This window comes from Lacerta agilis, chromosome 5 (genome assembly GCF_009819535.1).
Source record: "Lacerta agilis isolate rLacAgi1 chromosome 5, rLacAgi1.pri, whole genome shotgun sequence".
Taxonomy (NCBI): Eukaryota; Metazoa; Chordata; class Lepidosauria; order Squamata; family Lacertidae; genus Lacerta; species Lacerta agilis.
Genome location: NC_046316.1, coordinates 60187486 through 60205050, shown reverse-complemented (window position 1 = coordinate 60205050; position 17565 = coordinate 60187486). Strand labels below are relative to the sequence as shown.

Below are 17565 nucleotides of genomic sequence, written 5' to 3'. Positions count from 1 at the left end.
TATTGACCTTTAGTCCTTCACTGGTTCCCCACTGAAGAGCCCCAGCTGCTCCTTGTCTCCAGTTTTGCTGCAAAAGCACGTTAGAAGGGCAAATAGCACATGGGACGAGGAATTGTGAATTAGAGAAGCAGAAGGACAATCCCAATGCTTGCTAGTTCTTGAGGGAGAGGGGTCATGAGAGAAGCAATCATGTGGTAAATGTGCCCTCTTTGGGGGGTGGGGTAGGTCTCATTCTGATCCAATATTGGTTGGAATGTGGAGGTGGGTCTTCCAAGGACTCCAACTCCCATCAGTCCCAGCCGGCATGGACAATGGTCAGAGATAAAGTTGTAGGCCAGCAACCTCAGTGGGGAGGGCACTCTGCTGGCTACCCCTGGACTAGAGAAACATGGAAAGCCCCAATATCAAAGAAACTTCAAAAACCTAAAGCAAGCTGCCTAAGGCATTTAAATTCACATCATTTTCTGTAAGAAAACAAAATTAAAATGCACCACCTGCTTATTTGTCACTGTCCCGGTACTTTTGAATGTACCTGCTGGAATCATGCAAGCTGGGAGCAGATTTACTTCTAAATTGAACAGCTGTTGAATCTTCATGTACCATTTCCCTCATGTTTCCAAAAGTAAAAAGGATAGTGGGTTTTTCCCTGCAATATCACATAAAATAACCCACAACCCTCCTTGTGTGATACGCAGCCCAGACCTGCTTCAGTGGTGTCACAGTAAACACTTACAGCAAACAGTCCCAGCATTCCTGTGTCCCTTCTGCTGAAAACCCTTTAATCAATCTGAGCACTGAGAAATTATGGTACACAAGATTAATGGGCACTGGGGACCAATCATACACATTGTAGCAGACACAACTCCAAAAGGCTGCAGCCTAATGCATTAATGTCATCAGAGCCCAGGAAATCCATCTTATAGGTGACAATGCCTCCAATATGGTCATCCTTACCCACCCCCTTAATCTTTTTTTCATGTGGAAAAGGCTGTGGGGGAAAGCATGGTCTCTGTGAGCCTTGCTGTGCTCCTGCGAGAGAGTATGGAGTGGATTCCCTTTTTTGTGGGGAGGTAATTGATTTCCCTCAAAAAAACAACAACATTCTGATAGTTTGCCACCACAGGCTGAATCTAGCCTTAAAAAACCACCAGACTGATACGCCAAGCTCTCTCTGTCTCTCTGTGATTCCAAGCCCTGCTGACCCCTCCCTCTAGCCTAGTTCTAGACATAATGAAAAGGAGCTTTAGATGTACTTTCCAAAAGCCCAAAGGACACAAAATGCAACAGAACCTTGAAAAAAGATGCTTAGATCACAAGTTTAACAGCCATACCATCTAGCACATGAGGGAGAGTTCAGTGAGAAATTCCAGAGAAATGCTTCTTTAAACTGATAATAGCCAACTATCAATGTTTATAATAAAATTTATTTGGGGGGAAAGGTAAGGGAAGAGACAAAATAACACAGAGATTTTCAGATAAAAAAACAAAAAGTCAGTCAACCTAAACAAGTTACATTTTATGTGGTTGAGTAAAGTTTTGGGTTTCAGAGCATGTGTGGAATACTTTGCAGAAAACATTAGTCCCTTTCAGAGTATCTTTGGTCATCTGATTTGCATTCTTCCAAAAGAGAGATGGGACAGGGTTGATTCCCCAATATTTACTGAAATTTGAGACAAGCTGAAATTGGCCTTCTTTTGGAGGCAGACAGCATAGCAACACAGTAAACTTACAGCACATTCAACACATTCAGACATGGCTTCCAAAAATATTCATGGGAACTGTCATTTGTTAAGGGTGCTAGAAATGGTAGCTCTGTGAGTGGGAAACTACAGTTCCCAGGGTTGCCAGGGGTGGGGAGCCATGCTCTTTTAAATGTGTGTTGAATGTGCTTTAAATGTTTTTTGGTTTTTTTGGGTCCTTTATTGTCATATTGTCAAATAAAAATATATACATGTACATCTGTTTCAAAACAAAACAAAACAATCCGTAACAAAATATCAAACAAAATATTGTGACATTTATCCATCCAAAATTCCCCTCCCTCCTCCCCTTCCTCCCCTGCTTCCCCTCCCCCATGAGTGATCGTCTATCTACAATTCCAGTTTCTCTTATTGTTTTCAGTTGCGTTCTTTTCCAAAGAAAAATAATCTTTTATCTGTTTGTAACCTATCTTTTTATCCTTCTTTTCCCGTGCAGATCTCTCTGCTCAGTCTATTAGAATTTCGTAATTTGGACAGTATTTCTCCATGTATTCTTTTAATCCTTCCCAATCTTTAATTAAATCTTTATTTGTGCGTCCTCTAATATTAGCTGTAATTTTGGCCATTTCAACAAATTCAAGGAATTTTCCCCTCCAATCTGCTATAGTTGGTAAATTTTCCCCTTTCCAATTCTTAGCAATCAGCAGTCTTGCTGCTGCTGTTGCATATAATAGTATATTTATTTTGTTTTTGGGTATACTTTCTGGAATTAATCCTATCAAAATAAATCTGGTTTTTTGTCAAAGTTTATTTTTAAGATTTTCTTTAGATGTTCGAATACTTCATTCCAGAAGGATTTTATTCTTTTGCATTCCCACCATACATGGAGAAAAGTACCTGTCTCCTTTCCACATCTCCAGCACATTTTGTATTGGCTGTTATAGATCTTTGCAATTTTCTCAGGTGTCATGTACCAACGATAGAACATTTTTATCATGTTTTCTCTAATCGTGGAACATGCAGTAAAATTCATAGTGCTCTTCCACAGCTTTCCCCACTTCTCTAATTCTATAATTTGACCTAGCTCTCTAGCCCACTTAATCATGACTTCTTTCGTAGTTTCATCTTTTAGCTCCCATTCCAACAAGAGGTCATATGTTTTGGAAATTGTCTTTTTTGGTGGGTTAATTAATACTGTTTGCAATTTGGATGTACCCAATTCAATGCCTTCCTTTTTATCTTGTTTAAATCTAGAAGCTAATTGGTGATATTGAATCCATGTGGTACAGACATTTTTTAGTTCCTCATATGTTTTTAACTTAATCTCATTCCCTTCTATTATAGTAAGGTCGGAGTATGTAGGCCATTTTGTTTCTTCAATTTGCGTCTTAATTGATATTGCTTCCAATGGGGAGGACCATTTTGGGATTTTCGGTTCAAGTAGCCATTTATGTTTGACCCAGGTTTGATACAATGATTTTCTTATCGCGTGGTTCAAAAATTCTTTATGAACTGCCACTTTATTATATACCAGATAGGCATGCCAGCCGTACCTGTTGTTCCACCCCTCTATATCTAATATTTCGGAGTTGCTTAGCATAACCCAATCTTTAATCCAGTCTAGGCAGACTGCTTCATAATATAATCTCAGGTCCGGTAAGCCCAGTCCTCCTCTTTGTGTTGTATCTGTTAATAGCTTGTATTTTATTCTCGGTTTTTTATTTTGCCAGATGAATCTGGTAATGTCTTTCCTCCACTTGTCGAAGCAGTCGCTCTTTCCTATGATTGGTAATATTTGGAAGAGATACATCAACTTGGGCAGTACAAAAAAAGAAAAAAAGAATGTGCTTTAAATGTATAGTGTGGATCTGCCCTGCCTGTGTAATCTGAGTCAATGGCAAGATAAGCTCCATCGCTGAGGTAAATGGCAAAGCCATGCAGTCAATAATTTACTTAGAAGATGGTTCCACCGTTTAAAGGGGTTGGGACTTTCATGACCAAGGAGCAAGCTAGTTCAGATGAGTGTTGTAAAGAGAGAAGAAAAAAGATAACACATTTGGAAAGTGGGTTGGATCTAAAATCAAGGATATTGATCTACACAGTGGGCTCTTAGCAGGCATCCACGCCAAACAGCATTATCAATCATTATTGGAATGTAGCCATTTGTCACAACCCAAGGAAAACTGGAAGATTCTTGTTTCAAGAATGGAAACTTATGAGATTATGTCTCCGGAAATCATGGCTTTTTCTAAGAAACTTCACAGACAACCACTTTCTTGGAGGCATGGAAACAGTAACCCAGATCAGATTACTTCTGTTTCTCTGGTCACAACTGGAGCTGTACTAGCTGCAGTAAGGAATACAGTAAAAGTGCTTTTAAGTCTATTAACTAAAAAAACAAAAAACAAAAAAAACCATAAGAAGTTCTATTGATTTTCAGTGTATAAACACAATTACAAAGAGACCGGCCACCATCTCAACCTACCCCCTACCCCTCCTCAGCACAGGTCAGCCTATTATGTTTTGCCAAATTCCAGTTTGTGTTTCTGGTGGATGATTCTCTCCTTTTTTCCCAGGAGCAGCATGACTTAATAATAACTGTCTTTGGACATGGTGGAAAGGCAGGGAGAATATAAGGGATATAGATATATGCCTTGCACCTACTGTTTCTGTGCAAGAGAAAATGTGAAGAATCCCATTTAGATCTTACAAGGACATGCAGGGAAGGAAGAGCAACTTCTATCCCCTGTTAATTCTGCATGGAGTGTAAGAGGCTGTCAATGACTACTAATATCTCCAGTATTTAAGGAGGTGTGCCCCTGAATACCAATTACAGGAGAACACAAGTACAGAGTGTGCTATTGTGCTCTTGTCCCACATATGGGCTTCCCAAAGGCATCTGGTTGGCTGCTGTGAAAACAAGCTTTTGGTTTGTTCCAGAAGGGCTCATCTTATGCTCAAATAATAGATTTTTGCTCACCTTCCATCTTGCCATTGTTAGGGGAAAGTCAGTGATCCATGACAATGGATGAGTGGCGGCAGTTTCACACAAATTCAAGTTATCATAGAGCAGCCACACTAACCATGGGGCAAACCTAATGTGCTGCCCTAATGCTGGAGCTTTGCATTTAAAAAGATAAGCACCTTCCATTCCTGTCAGCAATAGGCCAGTCCTCCATAGCCTTTAATGGCCTTTTCAGGTGATAAAAATTCCAGACATTATTCTTCGACTTCTGTTTCAGTGTTTCTGAAGAAGTGTGCGTGCACACGAAAGCTCATACCAAGAACAAACTTAGTTGGTCTCTAAGGTGCTACTGGAAGGATTTTTTTGTTTGTTTGTTTTGATTATTATTCTTTGTGTTGTATTATCATTCCTAACCTCAGTCCTGCCCAAGCAACAGAATATCCCCATCCTTATGACTTGCAAAGATAGTCTTGTTTGGTGTCTCTGTGGGTCAGGCTGGGACATTAAAAAAATAATGATACAAGAATTCACATTGGTGTATCCAGTGCTCCCCCCCCCAAAAAAAAAACAGGTGCCGAAACTCACAATGAAGTTGTTACAGTAAGTCACTGGGTGATTCGGGGCAGTCCTGAACAGATGCCAGATTGACAACAGCCATGTTCACCACCTGTGGAGGTGCTAAAAGCTACAGCAAGCTGTCTCCCTACCTGGTTTGGGGGTTGCTCCTAGCTCTGGTGCAGGTCCATAAGGTCCCTTACCTCCCTCATTCTCTTACATTCAGGCGGATAGCTAGGGCAGCTCAGAAGGGACCTCGCTCAAACATGCATGCGTGTAACAGTAGAGGCCTGGCTGGAAAGCTTAAAGCCCACTGCTGCTACATGGAAGATGGATTGAAGAAAAGGATATATATATATATATATATATATATATATATATATATATATATATATATATTGGCTCCACTCCATAGCTTGACCAGTCGTGGCTAGGAGCAGCTAGGAGCTAGATAGGGGAAATCTTAAAAAGTGTAGACTTGCACATGCTGGACAGCTTCCATTTTGACTTGAAATGTTCATTTTGGGCTTCTCAGTAGTGTCGTACCAAGAAGCTCTGCCCCACCTCCTCCTTGTCAGCTGATGCTGCTGGTGATAACATGGAATAGGAGGACAAGTGAGTTATCAGCTGTAGACCAATCATCCAAGAGAGTGGGGGTAAGGGGGTGGTACCAAGGGAGAATGAGTGTCCCATTCCAGTATCCTTTTTTTAAAAAGTGACATTTTGAAAGTTATCCAGGGGCACAAGGCCACTTCCTGGATATTATGATCTACAATGAATTCCCCTTTCCCTTTTGGGGGGTTAATTTGAGCAAGTGAACATCCTTCCCCTGCATGGTGGTATCCAGCTTTCCTCCAAGTATCAACATCAGAGTAGAATTCTGTGTGGGAAGGAAACTGATTCTGGATTTTCAGCCATGTATTTTTCCCCCACTGCTGCTGCTCCTTTAATAAGAACTAGCCTGTGGGGAGGGGAGGGGGGAATCAATTAGGGGCTGAGGAAAGCAAGGCGGCTGGTGCCTTCTGGAAGGGAGAGGGACTCAACTAGCATAACAACTGGGAAAAATCCATCAAGAATGCCTGAGTAAACCCGCTGTCTGCTCTGGCTAGGAAAGAAAACAGCCCGGCCTTAATCTGTGGCTAGCAGTCAGTACACGCTGTCGATTAAATATCCATCAATTTGCACATCACACTTTGTGCTTGTGTACCCAGAGCCAGCGGTGCACCGAATTACAGCACTGCAGGTTTGCCAAATGGGTGCTGTCAACTGACAGGCCAAGAGGCCCTAGAGCAATTTCACTCACTTTTGATTCATGACTTGTCAGAATGCTAACCAAATATTCCATTTTCACCCTCAGGCTGCCTCTCTTATTGCTGACTTGCATCGCCAACGAGGACTCTGCTCTTGCTTCTCGGAGGGATGTGTTGGGCTCCCCATTCCCCTGAGGACAGACTCTAGGGAGGATGGATTCTTAAATAACAATCTGAATTCTTACAGAGAAACAGTTCAAAGATAGAAAGGAGGTGGGGGAATGCAGTTGCAGCTTGCAGAACTTAGCGCCATGGGAATTCTTATTCTCTCTCTTTTTCTCCCGTATTTTGTTTTTAAATCACATGTGCAGGGAAACTGTTTTAAATTCATACTTAAGTCATAGAGGCAGCCTTCTTGCTTTTTATATATATTAAAGGACACCAAGATATTTCATGTCCTTTAGGCCTTCTCCTTGCAGATGTCTGCCTTTACAGGATTGGTGCTCGGAAAGGTTGCTGTGGAGCAGATAGCTTTGCATCCACAAATGTTCTGACCCAGGATGTATAACATTCAGCATCTTCCTTTGATAATCCCTAATGCTTGAATCACATGGGTTCATAGCAGAGTGCCTGCAGTAGTTTTCTGGCTAGAAAACGTGTTCTTTCATCGGACGGAAGATGCAGTAGAAGCAATATCATGAGCGTTTAGGGAGGAATACTCTTGATTATGGCGGTTTGAACATGTGCAGGCTTCTTCCCCCCTCTCTGTTTCCTTTGTATCTAATTATCTTCCCTCTCTAAGACTGCTATGGCAGCTTCCATTATGCTGCAAACTCATACATATTTATGTACGTATGAGCCCCATTAGGAGTGGAAGGTGAGGATGAGAAACATATGGAGTTTCCTTAGCAACTGTGAGATGCCAGGCCCTAGTGCAGTGGGTTGTGTGTGTTTTTACCAGCTCAAGAAGTGGGCCTCCCATAGGTGTGGGGGGCACCAATAAGAACATAGAGAGAGTGTTTTCTAACATGATCTCACTGGAAGTACGTCACACTTTTCAGTAGTCAAGGCTCAGTGTTTCCCAAACTGTAAACTGCTGAAAGATTAAAAGCGGGGAATAGGGTTGTGAATCCTGCCCACTGGGGAATCAGTTACTTCATGGTGAAGATAAAAGAAGCTGGGGAATGGAGGAGCCAGAGGGAGAGGTGAGAAAGGGTAGGTGTGGTTGCAGATCAGGGATCAGGAAACGTTGTCACCCTGAGGGCAACATTTCTGTCCCTGCAACGTGGCAGTAGTGGGCAGAGACAGATGCAAAAGAGCAATGAATATAAATTCTACCTTTGCAACATAGGAGAATTGCTACACCAACCCACCAACCAACCCCTCTGTCCTCCATCCAGGTAAGCAAGGGGTATTATTAGAGCTAAAGGACACATTCCAGCCAGGCAAAACCATTCAGGGGGGTGGAGCAAGGCCAATGACAAGACATGAAAAATGGCTTGGCAGGGAGGGCGTATCAGGAGGTCAGGAGTGAGCTACACCTGGTGTACAGGATAGTGGAGTGAGAGGAAGAAGTGGCATCAGAGGAATGTGAGGGTTGCCGAGTGGTTCTGAGGGCACTGTAGATGCAGGGCAGGCATGATTTCTTAATAATGTTTTTTGAGTTACTGAAGAAACATTTCCAATAGCATTAGGGAAGTATGACTGGTGGCCTTTAAACAACTGCTACATATTCTTCCCATTTAACAGCAGTCTTGACCCCAAGGGACAATGTTGTTGTTTTTTAAAAACATCCCATCCTTCGATTAAAAAGAAAAGTAGTACCACCCTTGCAGTGAGGTTAAGGGTTAGGGGTAATTTGTGTACATGTTTGATTAAAACAGGATCAGAAGCACCCAGGAGAAGCTTTCTCTTCCTTGCCAACATCCTTCTTATCTTACCTACCATGAGCTTCCTTCCCTGTGGCTGGAGGCACTGAAGCCAGCTGCTACTTCCAGTTCTCCCTCCCGGAGTTGGCTGCTGTCTCATTTACCCAATGCAAATCAAGCCTCTCTTTTCCTGTAAGCCAGCTCAATCCTCTCACTGATCCTTGCTGTGCTCTGGCAGGCAGGCGAGAATCACACAGCTACAGTTTCCCTTCTTTGTAGGTTGTCAATATTCAGATTTCTTGGGTACTTCTCAAAGTTGTTGCTAGGATCAACAATAGAAGGAAGACAGTCCTTGAAACCGAAAAGTGTCACTTTAATTAGGTACTTTCTGTTGTTGGTTGTTTCAAGCTGCTTTTGCTGTTTAAAATGTGAGACCAGTGAGTCCTCTTCTAACCATTCATTGTGGCAATTCTGCTAGGCCATCTGGGCTAGCAATTAGAGAAACAGGCATTTCTTTTCATCCTCTGCTTTAATGGGTGGTTTGTGGTTGGTCAACACTCTGGATCCATTGTTCTGGGAAAAACTGACATCTGGAAGGGACCCGAGATCAGCCTTTGCCAACTTGGTGTCCTCCATATGTTTTGGACTGCAACTCCTCTCAACCAGTCTGGTTGGTGAAAATTGTCCTAGAGAGCATAATGCCTAATTATCATGGATTAACATGATTCTAGATTTGTGGGCAGGAAAGATTCCTTGTGCTATAAGATATCAACGGCCTGCAAAAGCCATACGGAGAACATATCACTACATCATATAGTCGTAAGCATTTCTAAAGCAATGTTTACCAGATAGGCTCGTATAGTCTCCAGATTCATTCATTGACCCACACAGTCAACTGGGTCATCAAATTCCAAGAGGTTAGTGAGAGTGAGGCAGAATTTACTCTTGCAGAAGCCATGCTGGCTTTGCTTCAGCAAGACTTGTTCTTCCATATGCTTTGTACTTCTTTCTTTAACAATGCTTTCCAACAGCTCTTCTGGGACAGACCTTAAGCTAAAGGGGCTGTAATTTTGAGGATCTCCCTGATCCCTTTTAAAGATATTTCCAATTTTATTTTTAAAAAACAAAAAAAACTTTTGTCATTTAGACATATCATTCATTAGACAGCCAAGTTAAATATAACTGTGAAAGCATATTCAAGTTGTTTTGATACAATTTTGTATGAATCCATGAAACACTATTTGAAGATTTATGGTGTTCAAGTTCATAAAAAAGATCTCTCATTATATTCTGAAGATGAAACCATTAACTTGGAATTTCCCAGAACTTCACTTAACGTCTTCTGCCTCTAAATCCTCGGCCACCTCCACCACCTCTGCCACCCCTGAAACCACCTCCCCCTCTGCCACCTCCTCTTCCACCACGGCCTCCTCTTCCACCTCTCGGAGGTCCTTCTTCACCTGGAGGCCTTGGCAAAAATCTCTGCAGAGGGAGCAATTTTGCTGGATCGATATAAAACTTTTGCAACTTTTTGAAGGAAGCAGCTTTCATGTTTTCTGACAATTTGACTGAAAAATAAAAGTCTCTGAGCTGTCCAAAGATTTCATCCACTTTCCCAATCTGTTCCTTATTTTCTAAATAGACAGGTGCATTGAAATAAGGTACTTTGCCCTCCTGAGTCACACATTTGCAAACAAATGTCATCTTCACAGGGGTGCATAAACTCTCCCAGGATGACTACACTTTCTGGAGGTCCTTGGTCATATGATCTGTTGAAGCCTCCTTGTCCACTACCTCCATGGCAAAATCCGCCTCTTCCACCACCCCATCCAACACTATTGAAGCCACCACCACCTCGACTGAAGCTGCTACTGCCACCACCTCTATTGAAGCTGCCACCACCTCTATTGAAGCTTCCACCACTGCCTCTTCCTCGATACGACATGGCTATCTTCTAAGCGCACCACGCTCTGCTCTTCCTCCCCACGTGGCCTCACCGCTCTTCCACCAAGGACCTCCCTGATCCCTTTTTTAAAACTTGGTGTTACATAAGGTCACTTTCCAGTCCTCAGGTACAGAGGCTGCGCTTAGGCTCACTACATATTTTTGTTAGAAGACCAGCCATTTCCAATTTGAGTTCTTTAAGCACTCTCAAGTGGATGCCATCCAGACGTGGTAATTTGTCAGTTTTTCATTTGTTAGCCAGGCCAATAGTAGCTATAAGCTATGTGGGGAATGGTATCAGAAAATGCTGACACAGCTGCAGGCATAGCCTAATTTTGCTTTCCTTCTTTACATCCTCAGGAGAATTCAGAGCTGTAGACTTTTAGCATTCTGACCCGCGAAAAGCCCCCCGATGAACCAGCAAGGAGTAGCCTTAGACATTTTGCTACCATAGGGGGATGTCAGGCACTTCCTGCTCCACAGGGCCACTAACATTTTTGTGGCTGCAAATCTAGAAACATCTTTCTGCATAATCTGTTTTTAATACACTGTACACAGCACCTTTTTATTTTACAAAAAGTCATAAGTACTTAAGAAGGTGCCTCCTAAACCAAACCAAAGGTTCATCGAGATCAGGGTTGAGGAACCTGCAGCCCTCAAGATGTTGTTAGACCATTTTCAGTCAGCATGGCCCATGGGCAGGGAATATGTGAACCCAGGAAGCTGCTTTATAATGAGGCATGGTCCATCTAGTTCAGTATTGTCTACACTGACTGGCAGCAGCTCTCCAGAGTTTCAGGCAGGGGTCTCTCCAAGCCCAAACTGAAGATGCTGGGGACTGAAACTGAGAATTTTAGCATACCAATCATGCTACTGGGCCACAGCCCTTCCTTGATCATGCGAGTTGTCGTCAAAAGCATCTGGAGGGCCAGAGGTTCCGTACCACTGATCCAGGCTGTCATCCTGTTTACTATCATGACCAATCAAATGCTTCAAGTATACCTACAAAAAGGAAATGAAGGCAACAGCCTTCCCCTGCAACTGGTACCCAGTTGCATTTTATCTCTGCAGTGGCAGGTTCTTCTTAGTGATCATAGCCTTTGATAAATAGATCCTTTGTGGATTTCTCTAATTCCCTTTTAAAGCTGGTAACCGTCACCAGGCTCATAGCAGTGAATTAATTCCATACATTAATTACATGTATGAATAAGTACGTTATTTGTCTGTCCTAAACTTATTGCCCGTTAATGTTATTGTTTGACCCCTAGTTTATGTTATGAAAAAGAGAAGAGGGGAAGGAAACGTTATACAGTGGTACCTCGGGTTACATACGCTTCAGGTTACAGACTCTGCTAACCCAGAAATAACGCTTCAGGTTAAGAACTTTGCTTCAGGATAAGAGCAGAAATTTTGCCATGGCAGCGCAGCGGCAGCGGGAGGCCCCATTAGCTAAAGTGGTGCTTCAGGTTAAGAACAGTTTCAGGTTAAGAACGGACCTCCAGAATGAATTAAGTACTTAACCAGAGGTACCACTGTATTCACTTTCTACATACCATGTGTCATTTTATAAAACCCTATGGCATCTTTCCCCCTACTACTCATTTGGCTGAACAAAAATGCCCCCAACACTTCAGCCTATGCCCTCAGAAGGGCAGCCAGGACTGCAGCAGAACCTATGAGGAGAGTGTGTCCTACTTGAAGAGCTTGTCAGAGGAGAGACCGCTATTTGAAGGAGTCCTTGATTTGAAGGGCGGTCCAGTCCATGTCTGCTTTAACATTAAAGAACTATAAGAAGGAAATGTAAGTTGCCTACAGGCCATTAGCACCTGAGCAGTAGACTGAGAAGGCACACAGCTCACCAGGTTGCAATCTTCTCCACAATGGTGAGATGTATTGCAGTTCTATTAAAACTGTAGTCATTATTTATCAGTTTGCATGTATGCATACAAACTAGAATATGCAGATTTTACTTAATCCGTGACCTCTTTTGTCCTCTTTTTGATTATGCATTTCCTATTTTTGGTGATGTGGCTATCCCACCCTGGGCAGCAAGAATGAGAGCATTAAACAAGGGCAAAAGGCTGTGCTGTTTGCTGCCTCTGTAAGCAGAAATCCTCGGTGTCAGGTGGGAGGCAGAGGGAGGAGAGACATTTGCTTGTCTGGAAACTATTAGTTAAAAATCATGGCATTGATCAGTTCAGGGAATTCAAAAGTGGTGTGCAGAAACTGTCTACGACATTTCCTTATTAAAATGCTGCTCCTTATCAATTTCTTGTGTGCTTTAATTGCATTGTGGGTGAAGAAAGCCCGGGGCCTAATTTATGGATCTCAACCTGGAGCATCTGAAATGCTGATGATGGTGAATGCTGGAGGCATTCAAAACACATGAGGGAACACAACAAACATCCCTCCAGGGCATTGTCTTTGGATTGTTTAATAAGAATGTGTATTTCTAAATCCTACCTCCACACCTGTGCTGAACTAGTTTCTATGCATTGGGTGCAGGGGTTTCCGGTTTCTGAAATCATTGTTCCCATACACAGATACTTTCATGCTTATTCACATCTAATCTTACACTGAGAAAAATTGGTAATAGGACAAGAGATTCCACCTAACCATTCCCAGCCAAATTGCTGACGGGCTTCAAAAAAGTAAACCATGTAACCTAACCAGTCATGATCCTGGGTTCAGAAAACACACCAAGCCATGTCTTGCCCACACCAACCCCCAGCACCTTGTCAACCACCTCACCCCCTAGATCACACCTACTACTCACTCCCCCAACTAATTCATTAGACCTTCCCCTTTCCACCTCATACCAGTGCTGCAGCCAAAGAATTGACCTAGCAGGAGGAGCACCACAAGAAGTAGGCCAGAAGTGGTGGCCAGCTGACCTGGGACTGCCACCACCTTATCCAGGCCCAGGTACTTTTCATCCCAAATGGTGGCAGTGGCAACAGATTACCAGGCTAGCTGTCAATAGCTTCTGGCTGCCTTCTTCCTTCCTGTACTGCTCCTCCTATTGGGCTGGCATATCCTAATTGGTGATGGTTGGAGGAGTGGATCCCCAAGCTGGTCAGAGGAAGAGGAGGGTAGCCAGCAGTACCAGCCAACCTGGTAATCTGGATCCTGATCCTGGGGGCAGGGTTCCCAGGGCTGGCAAGTAGAGGAGCCTCTGATGCTTGCCTGGGCCACTCATGCGCCACCCCCTAGCATGGTGTAGTCCACCTGTATGTGGCCAAACAAACTGCATATTGATGACATTCTTATATTTTTATTACATGTAGACATGATTTGCATCAGCATAACTTGCAAATGCAGTCATAGCTATTGTCTATTAGTATGCACTTCACAACACAGGAGTTCTGATAAATCACCTAAAAGAATGGAGGATGTGGGAGGAGAGGACAACGGGACTTAGCCCTGATCTGTGTGTGATATGATAAAGGTATGTGTGAAGCAAAATCATCCATTCCAGCCATTGAATGTAATAATTTCAGCTTGCATAATCAGTTCATACCTGGCTAATTTTTTGTGCCATCTCTATTCTAGCAATACTCCATCCCCTCAAACAGAAAATGGCACATAATGAGATCATAATTGATTTACTCTCTTGTCTCCTGGGGAAAATTCTAAAATCTGAATTATATTTTCCTTTTGCCTTGCTAAATCCTTATATGTATGCCACAGCGAAGACTATTAATGGTGGGACTAATATTTTAAGCTTTTTCATTAAATGACTTAAATTGTGGGCATTTTAATAGTAGAATTAGATGTTGTGAGATGCAGAAAGCTGTTGCTGCTCCATATCTCTCTCCCCCCTCCCTAGGGCTCATGCAAGTTTCACCTGCAGAAATGTCCACTTCTTCACAACCATGAAGATGTACGGTGGGGTGGATCAATGAAGCCCCCTCCCAAAACTGGTGTTGCTACTGCTTACCTAGGCAGGACTGGGGTGGAGCAGCACTGGTAGATAAATGGAAATGCTTATTTCTTTATGCACACAATATATATTTCTCCTGTATTTTTATGACACCATATGCAAAGTGGGTAATACAATGACTATATTATACTCCTCTTTACCCCATGGGCTCCAGCTACCATATAACAATTGATATCAGTGTCCAGCTTTATCTCTAAAAGATGTAAAGTCCAAGCATTCAATTTGGGATGGTTTGAGGAAACCAGTGAGGACAAGCTTTATATATAATAAGTTCTGCCCGGTCTCTAACATTTCATGTTGCTATTCTTGCCCTTATCCGAAAATAAGGCTGTCAGTCACAATACATTGTTATATGCCCGTTCAGTTCCCTCTCTCAATTCTGAGGCTGCAAATACTCAACTAAATGTATATAAACAGAATAATTTTTAAATGCACCTATAAAAAACACCAGCAATATAGGAACTCTCTTCTTTCCTACGCTTTTCAAAAACGCAAGTCTTGTTCTTTAATATGAGAGTGAGGCTCCCAGTCCAGCTGAAAAAATAGATAGTGATGACAACATTTTGCCCCACTTGGGTCCCAGTCCCAGCTGGTAAAGCCTCAAAAGATGGAGATGGCATAGTTTAGCTCATTTGCTTCTTCAGAGAGAGAGAAATGTCTCACCTTTCATTGCAGGTAGCTTTTCCTAGGCCAGTGGTGGAGAACCTGTAGTCTTCATTATGATATTGCGCTCCAACGTCTATTAGTCCCAGCCAGCATGGGCAATGTCAGGGATGCTGCTGCAGGCTATCAACACCTAGAGGGACCACAGGTGTTTCATCCCTGCCTTAGCCTTTCAGCTACTTGACATTTTTTAGGCAAGGGGTTGTAACGTGTGCAGCCACAGCCATAGCCACAATACTCCCTCCTCCACAAGCAGCAAAGCTTTAAAAATACAATTTCTACCACCCAGAAATATAGTGTTATACATGGCTGGAAGTGTGTGAAGGTACTGTATCCTACAGTGTTTTCTGTGTCTTTTAAAGTATTTGGGCAGATGTCAGAAGCCTCCTGGTGGTGCTGAGTTTTTGTTTGGTAGTCTGCATGCATTTTCCAGGCACCGAGATGCTTTGCCAGGGTGCCACCTGGGTCAGCCTGTTGGCTGCCTGCTTTGTTTGCCTCCCAGATGCTGTAGAAAGTACTGAGCCTTGGTTAGAAGCACCGAGTTGGCAATTTTTGATATTGCTGTTAACATAATCAGCTTTTGCTTCTGCAGCAATTAGCATATTATTACCCATAATGTTTTGCATGGCAATTTTGTTGTAAACATTTGTACTAATTCACCATAACCTAATTATTTTTATGATGCATAATTATGGAATATTTTCCAAGAAGGAATGGTTCTGTTTTCTAGCGTGTAATTCTTTTGGAGGAAAATCGGGTCATTCTAGTGCTGTCCCCAACCCCAGTTCTTTCCTTCCAAATCTGTTTCATTTGGTTATGAGCACACTTTGCAAAGTTTCCCTGAATCTCCTGAGCTGCTGAAAAATGGATCCTTCTTGTATGGAAGCTTGTGCAGTATCTTGGGAGAGTGGACTGAACCAATGTGGTCCAATCGATTAGGTGTTAGATTCATAGTACCTCAAGATCTGGAGTCAAATCCCTACTAGGTCAGCCTTGCATTTTGCTGTTCAGTTATTTGCCTGGGATGCCAACACTTTCTGGGAATGTTGTTTGCCAGAGTGATGGATAAACCTCCCTCATGTCCTGGAGCAGGGATGGGGGTACCTGTGGCCTTCCAAGGTTGTTGGCCTACAACTACCCTTATATAAAAACATAGGATACTTCCTGATACAGAGACATACCAGTGGTCTATCTAGCTCAGTACTGCATATGCTCTCTGACAATCACTCTCCAGGGTTTCAGGCAGTGGTCATTCTAAGCCCTGCTTTGAGATTGAATCTGAAGTCTTCTGTAGGCAAAGCAGATAGGCTACCACTAATCTATGGTCCTTTGATCTGAGCTACAACCCTTCTCCACTGGTCATGCTGGCAGGGGCTGGTGTGAGTAGGAATCCAACAACATCTGGAGGGCCGAAGGTCCCCATCCCTGACCTGCAGGGAGACAGGTGAGCACAAATTGTGCGGATACCTTTATCTGCAAGGTCATACTAAGCTCACTGGTGCTCTTGAACAAGTCACTACTCTCAGAATCAAATCTCAATACTAGGAATGAGGAAACCTACCTCACAAAGCTATTGTGGAAGCAGTGTGGGGCAAACATCCTAAACAAACAAGCAACTGAGGGGGTGCTACCTTTTAGGGCTACATTCATGGCTATGTCTTCTTACTTCCTCTGCCATTATGTATGTCTATGCTCCAAATGACTTCATGAATGCACAGGATGCAATCATACATTTAATTCCATGTCTAGTTTGCCATGTATGTGAATGTTACACAAGGGTACCACTTAAAGTGTCAGTTCCTAAAGTCACAGCTGATGTCAGTAGCAGATCTGCCTGTCTTGATAAAGAGCAGTTCATCCCTGAAAACATTCTTCTCAGATCCAGGAGCAGAGCTCATGATAATACTGAGGCCAGGACAGTTCCTCCCTCTGACAGCTGAAGTGATGGCCCTTTAAAATGAATCCATAGCAGAGCAATAAATAAAATGCAGATTGAAACTGCAATGTTTTCAATGCTGTTGTTTTACAAAAAGGACGGGGCCACATGGATTTCTTTATGGAGTGCGTTTAATAAATCCAGAACCACCAAGACCTGTCAGTCTGACATTTTTCAGTGATGGGTCAGAAAGTGATGGTATAAGACAATGATCTTAATGCATGAACAGGTTTTACAGGTGCAGTCATTCAGAGATGAGGCAGGTGAGGCTGCTGCTTCAGGCAGCAGAAGCCCCCGAGGTGGCACACCCATGGGTGACCTGCCTGCACCACCACCTCCATTAGCACTAGAGAAGCATTGCCACCATCAATGCTGATATCGGGCAAGATCTCAGCCGTTTTGTGCAAGATTTTGCCCAAAATCAATGCCAATGGCAGTGCCACTTCTCCACCAGTAGCAGATGGGACAGGGTGTGTGGCAATGGCAGAGCAGGCATTGGTGGCAGGAGCAGGTAGGTGGTGGCGAGAGCAGTGGCAGCAGTAGAGCAAAACAGCACTTCCTGTTTCACTTCAAGCAATGAAACAGTGCACAGCACCCCTGCAGGCAATCCTACAGATAGCCAAGTTTCAAATCATTTATGGCCTGAAATGTGAAAAACAGCACTTTAAATTCAGTCTGGGAACAAGTAGACCGTCAGTTTAACCGGTGGTTAAACCCATTGTTGTAATACTTTCTGCTTGC

The 17565-nt window shown here is 43.0% G+C and overlaps 1 protein-coding gene across 1 annotated transcript; it reads right to left on the bottom strand.

The window, feature by feature from the left end:
- Positions 1-9591: 9591 nt before the first annotated feature.
- LOC117046318 (H/ACA ribonucleoprotein complex subunit 1-like) lies at positions 9592-10298 on the bottom strand. Its single transcript, XM_033148109.1, is given in 2 exon segments — positions 9592-10033; positions 10035-10298. Coding segments are annotated over 2 exon segments (612 nt in total). The 5' UTR covers positions 10284-10298; the 3' UTR covers positions 9592-9670.
- Between the last annotated feature and the right edge of the window lie 7267 nt (positions 10299-17565).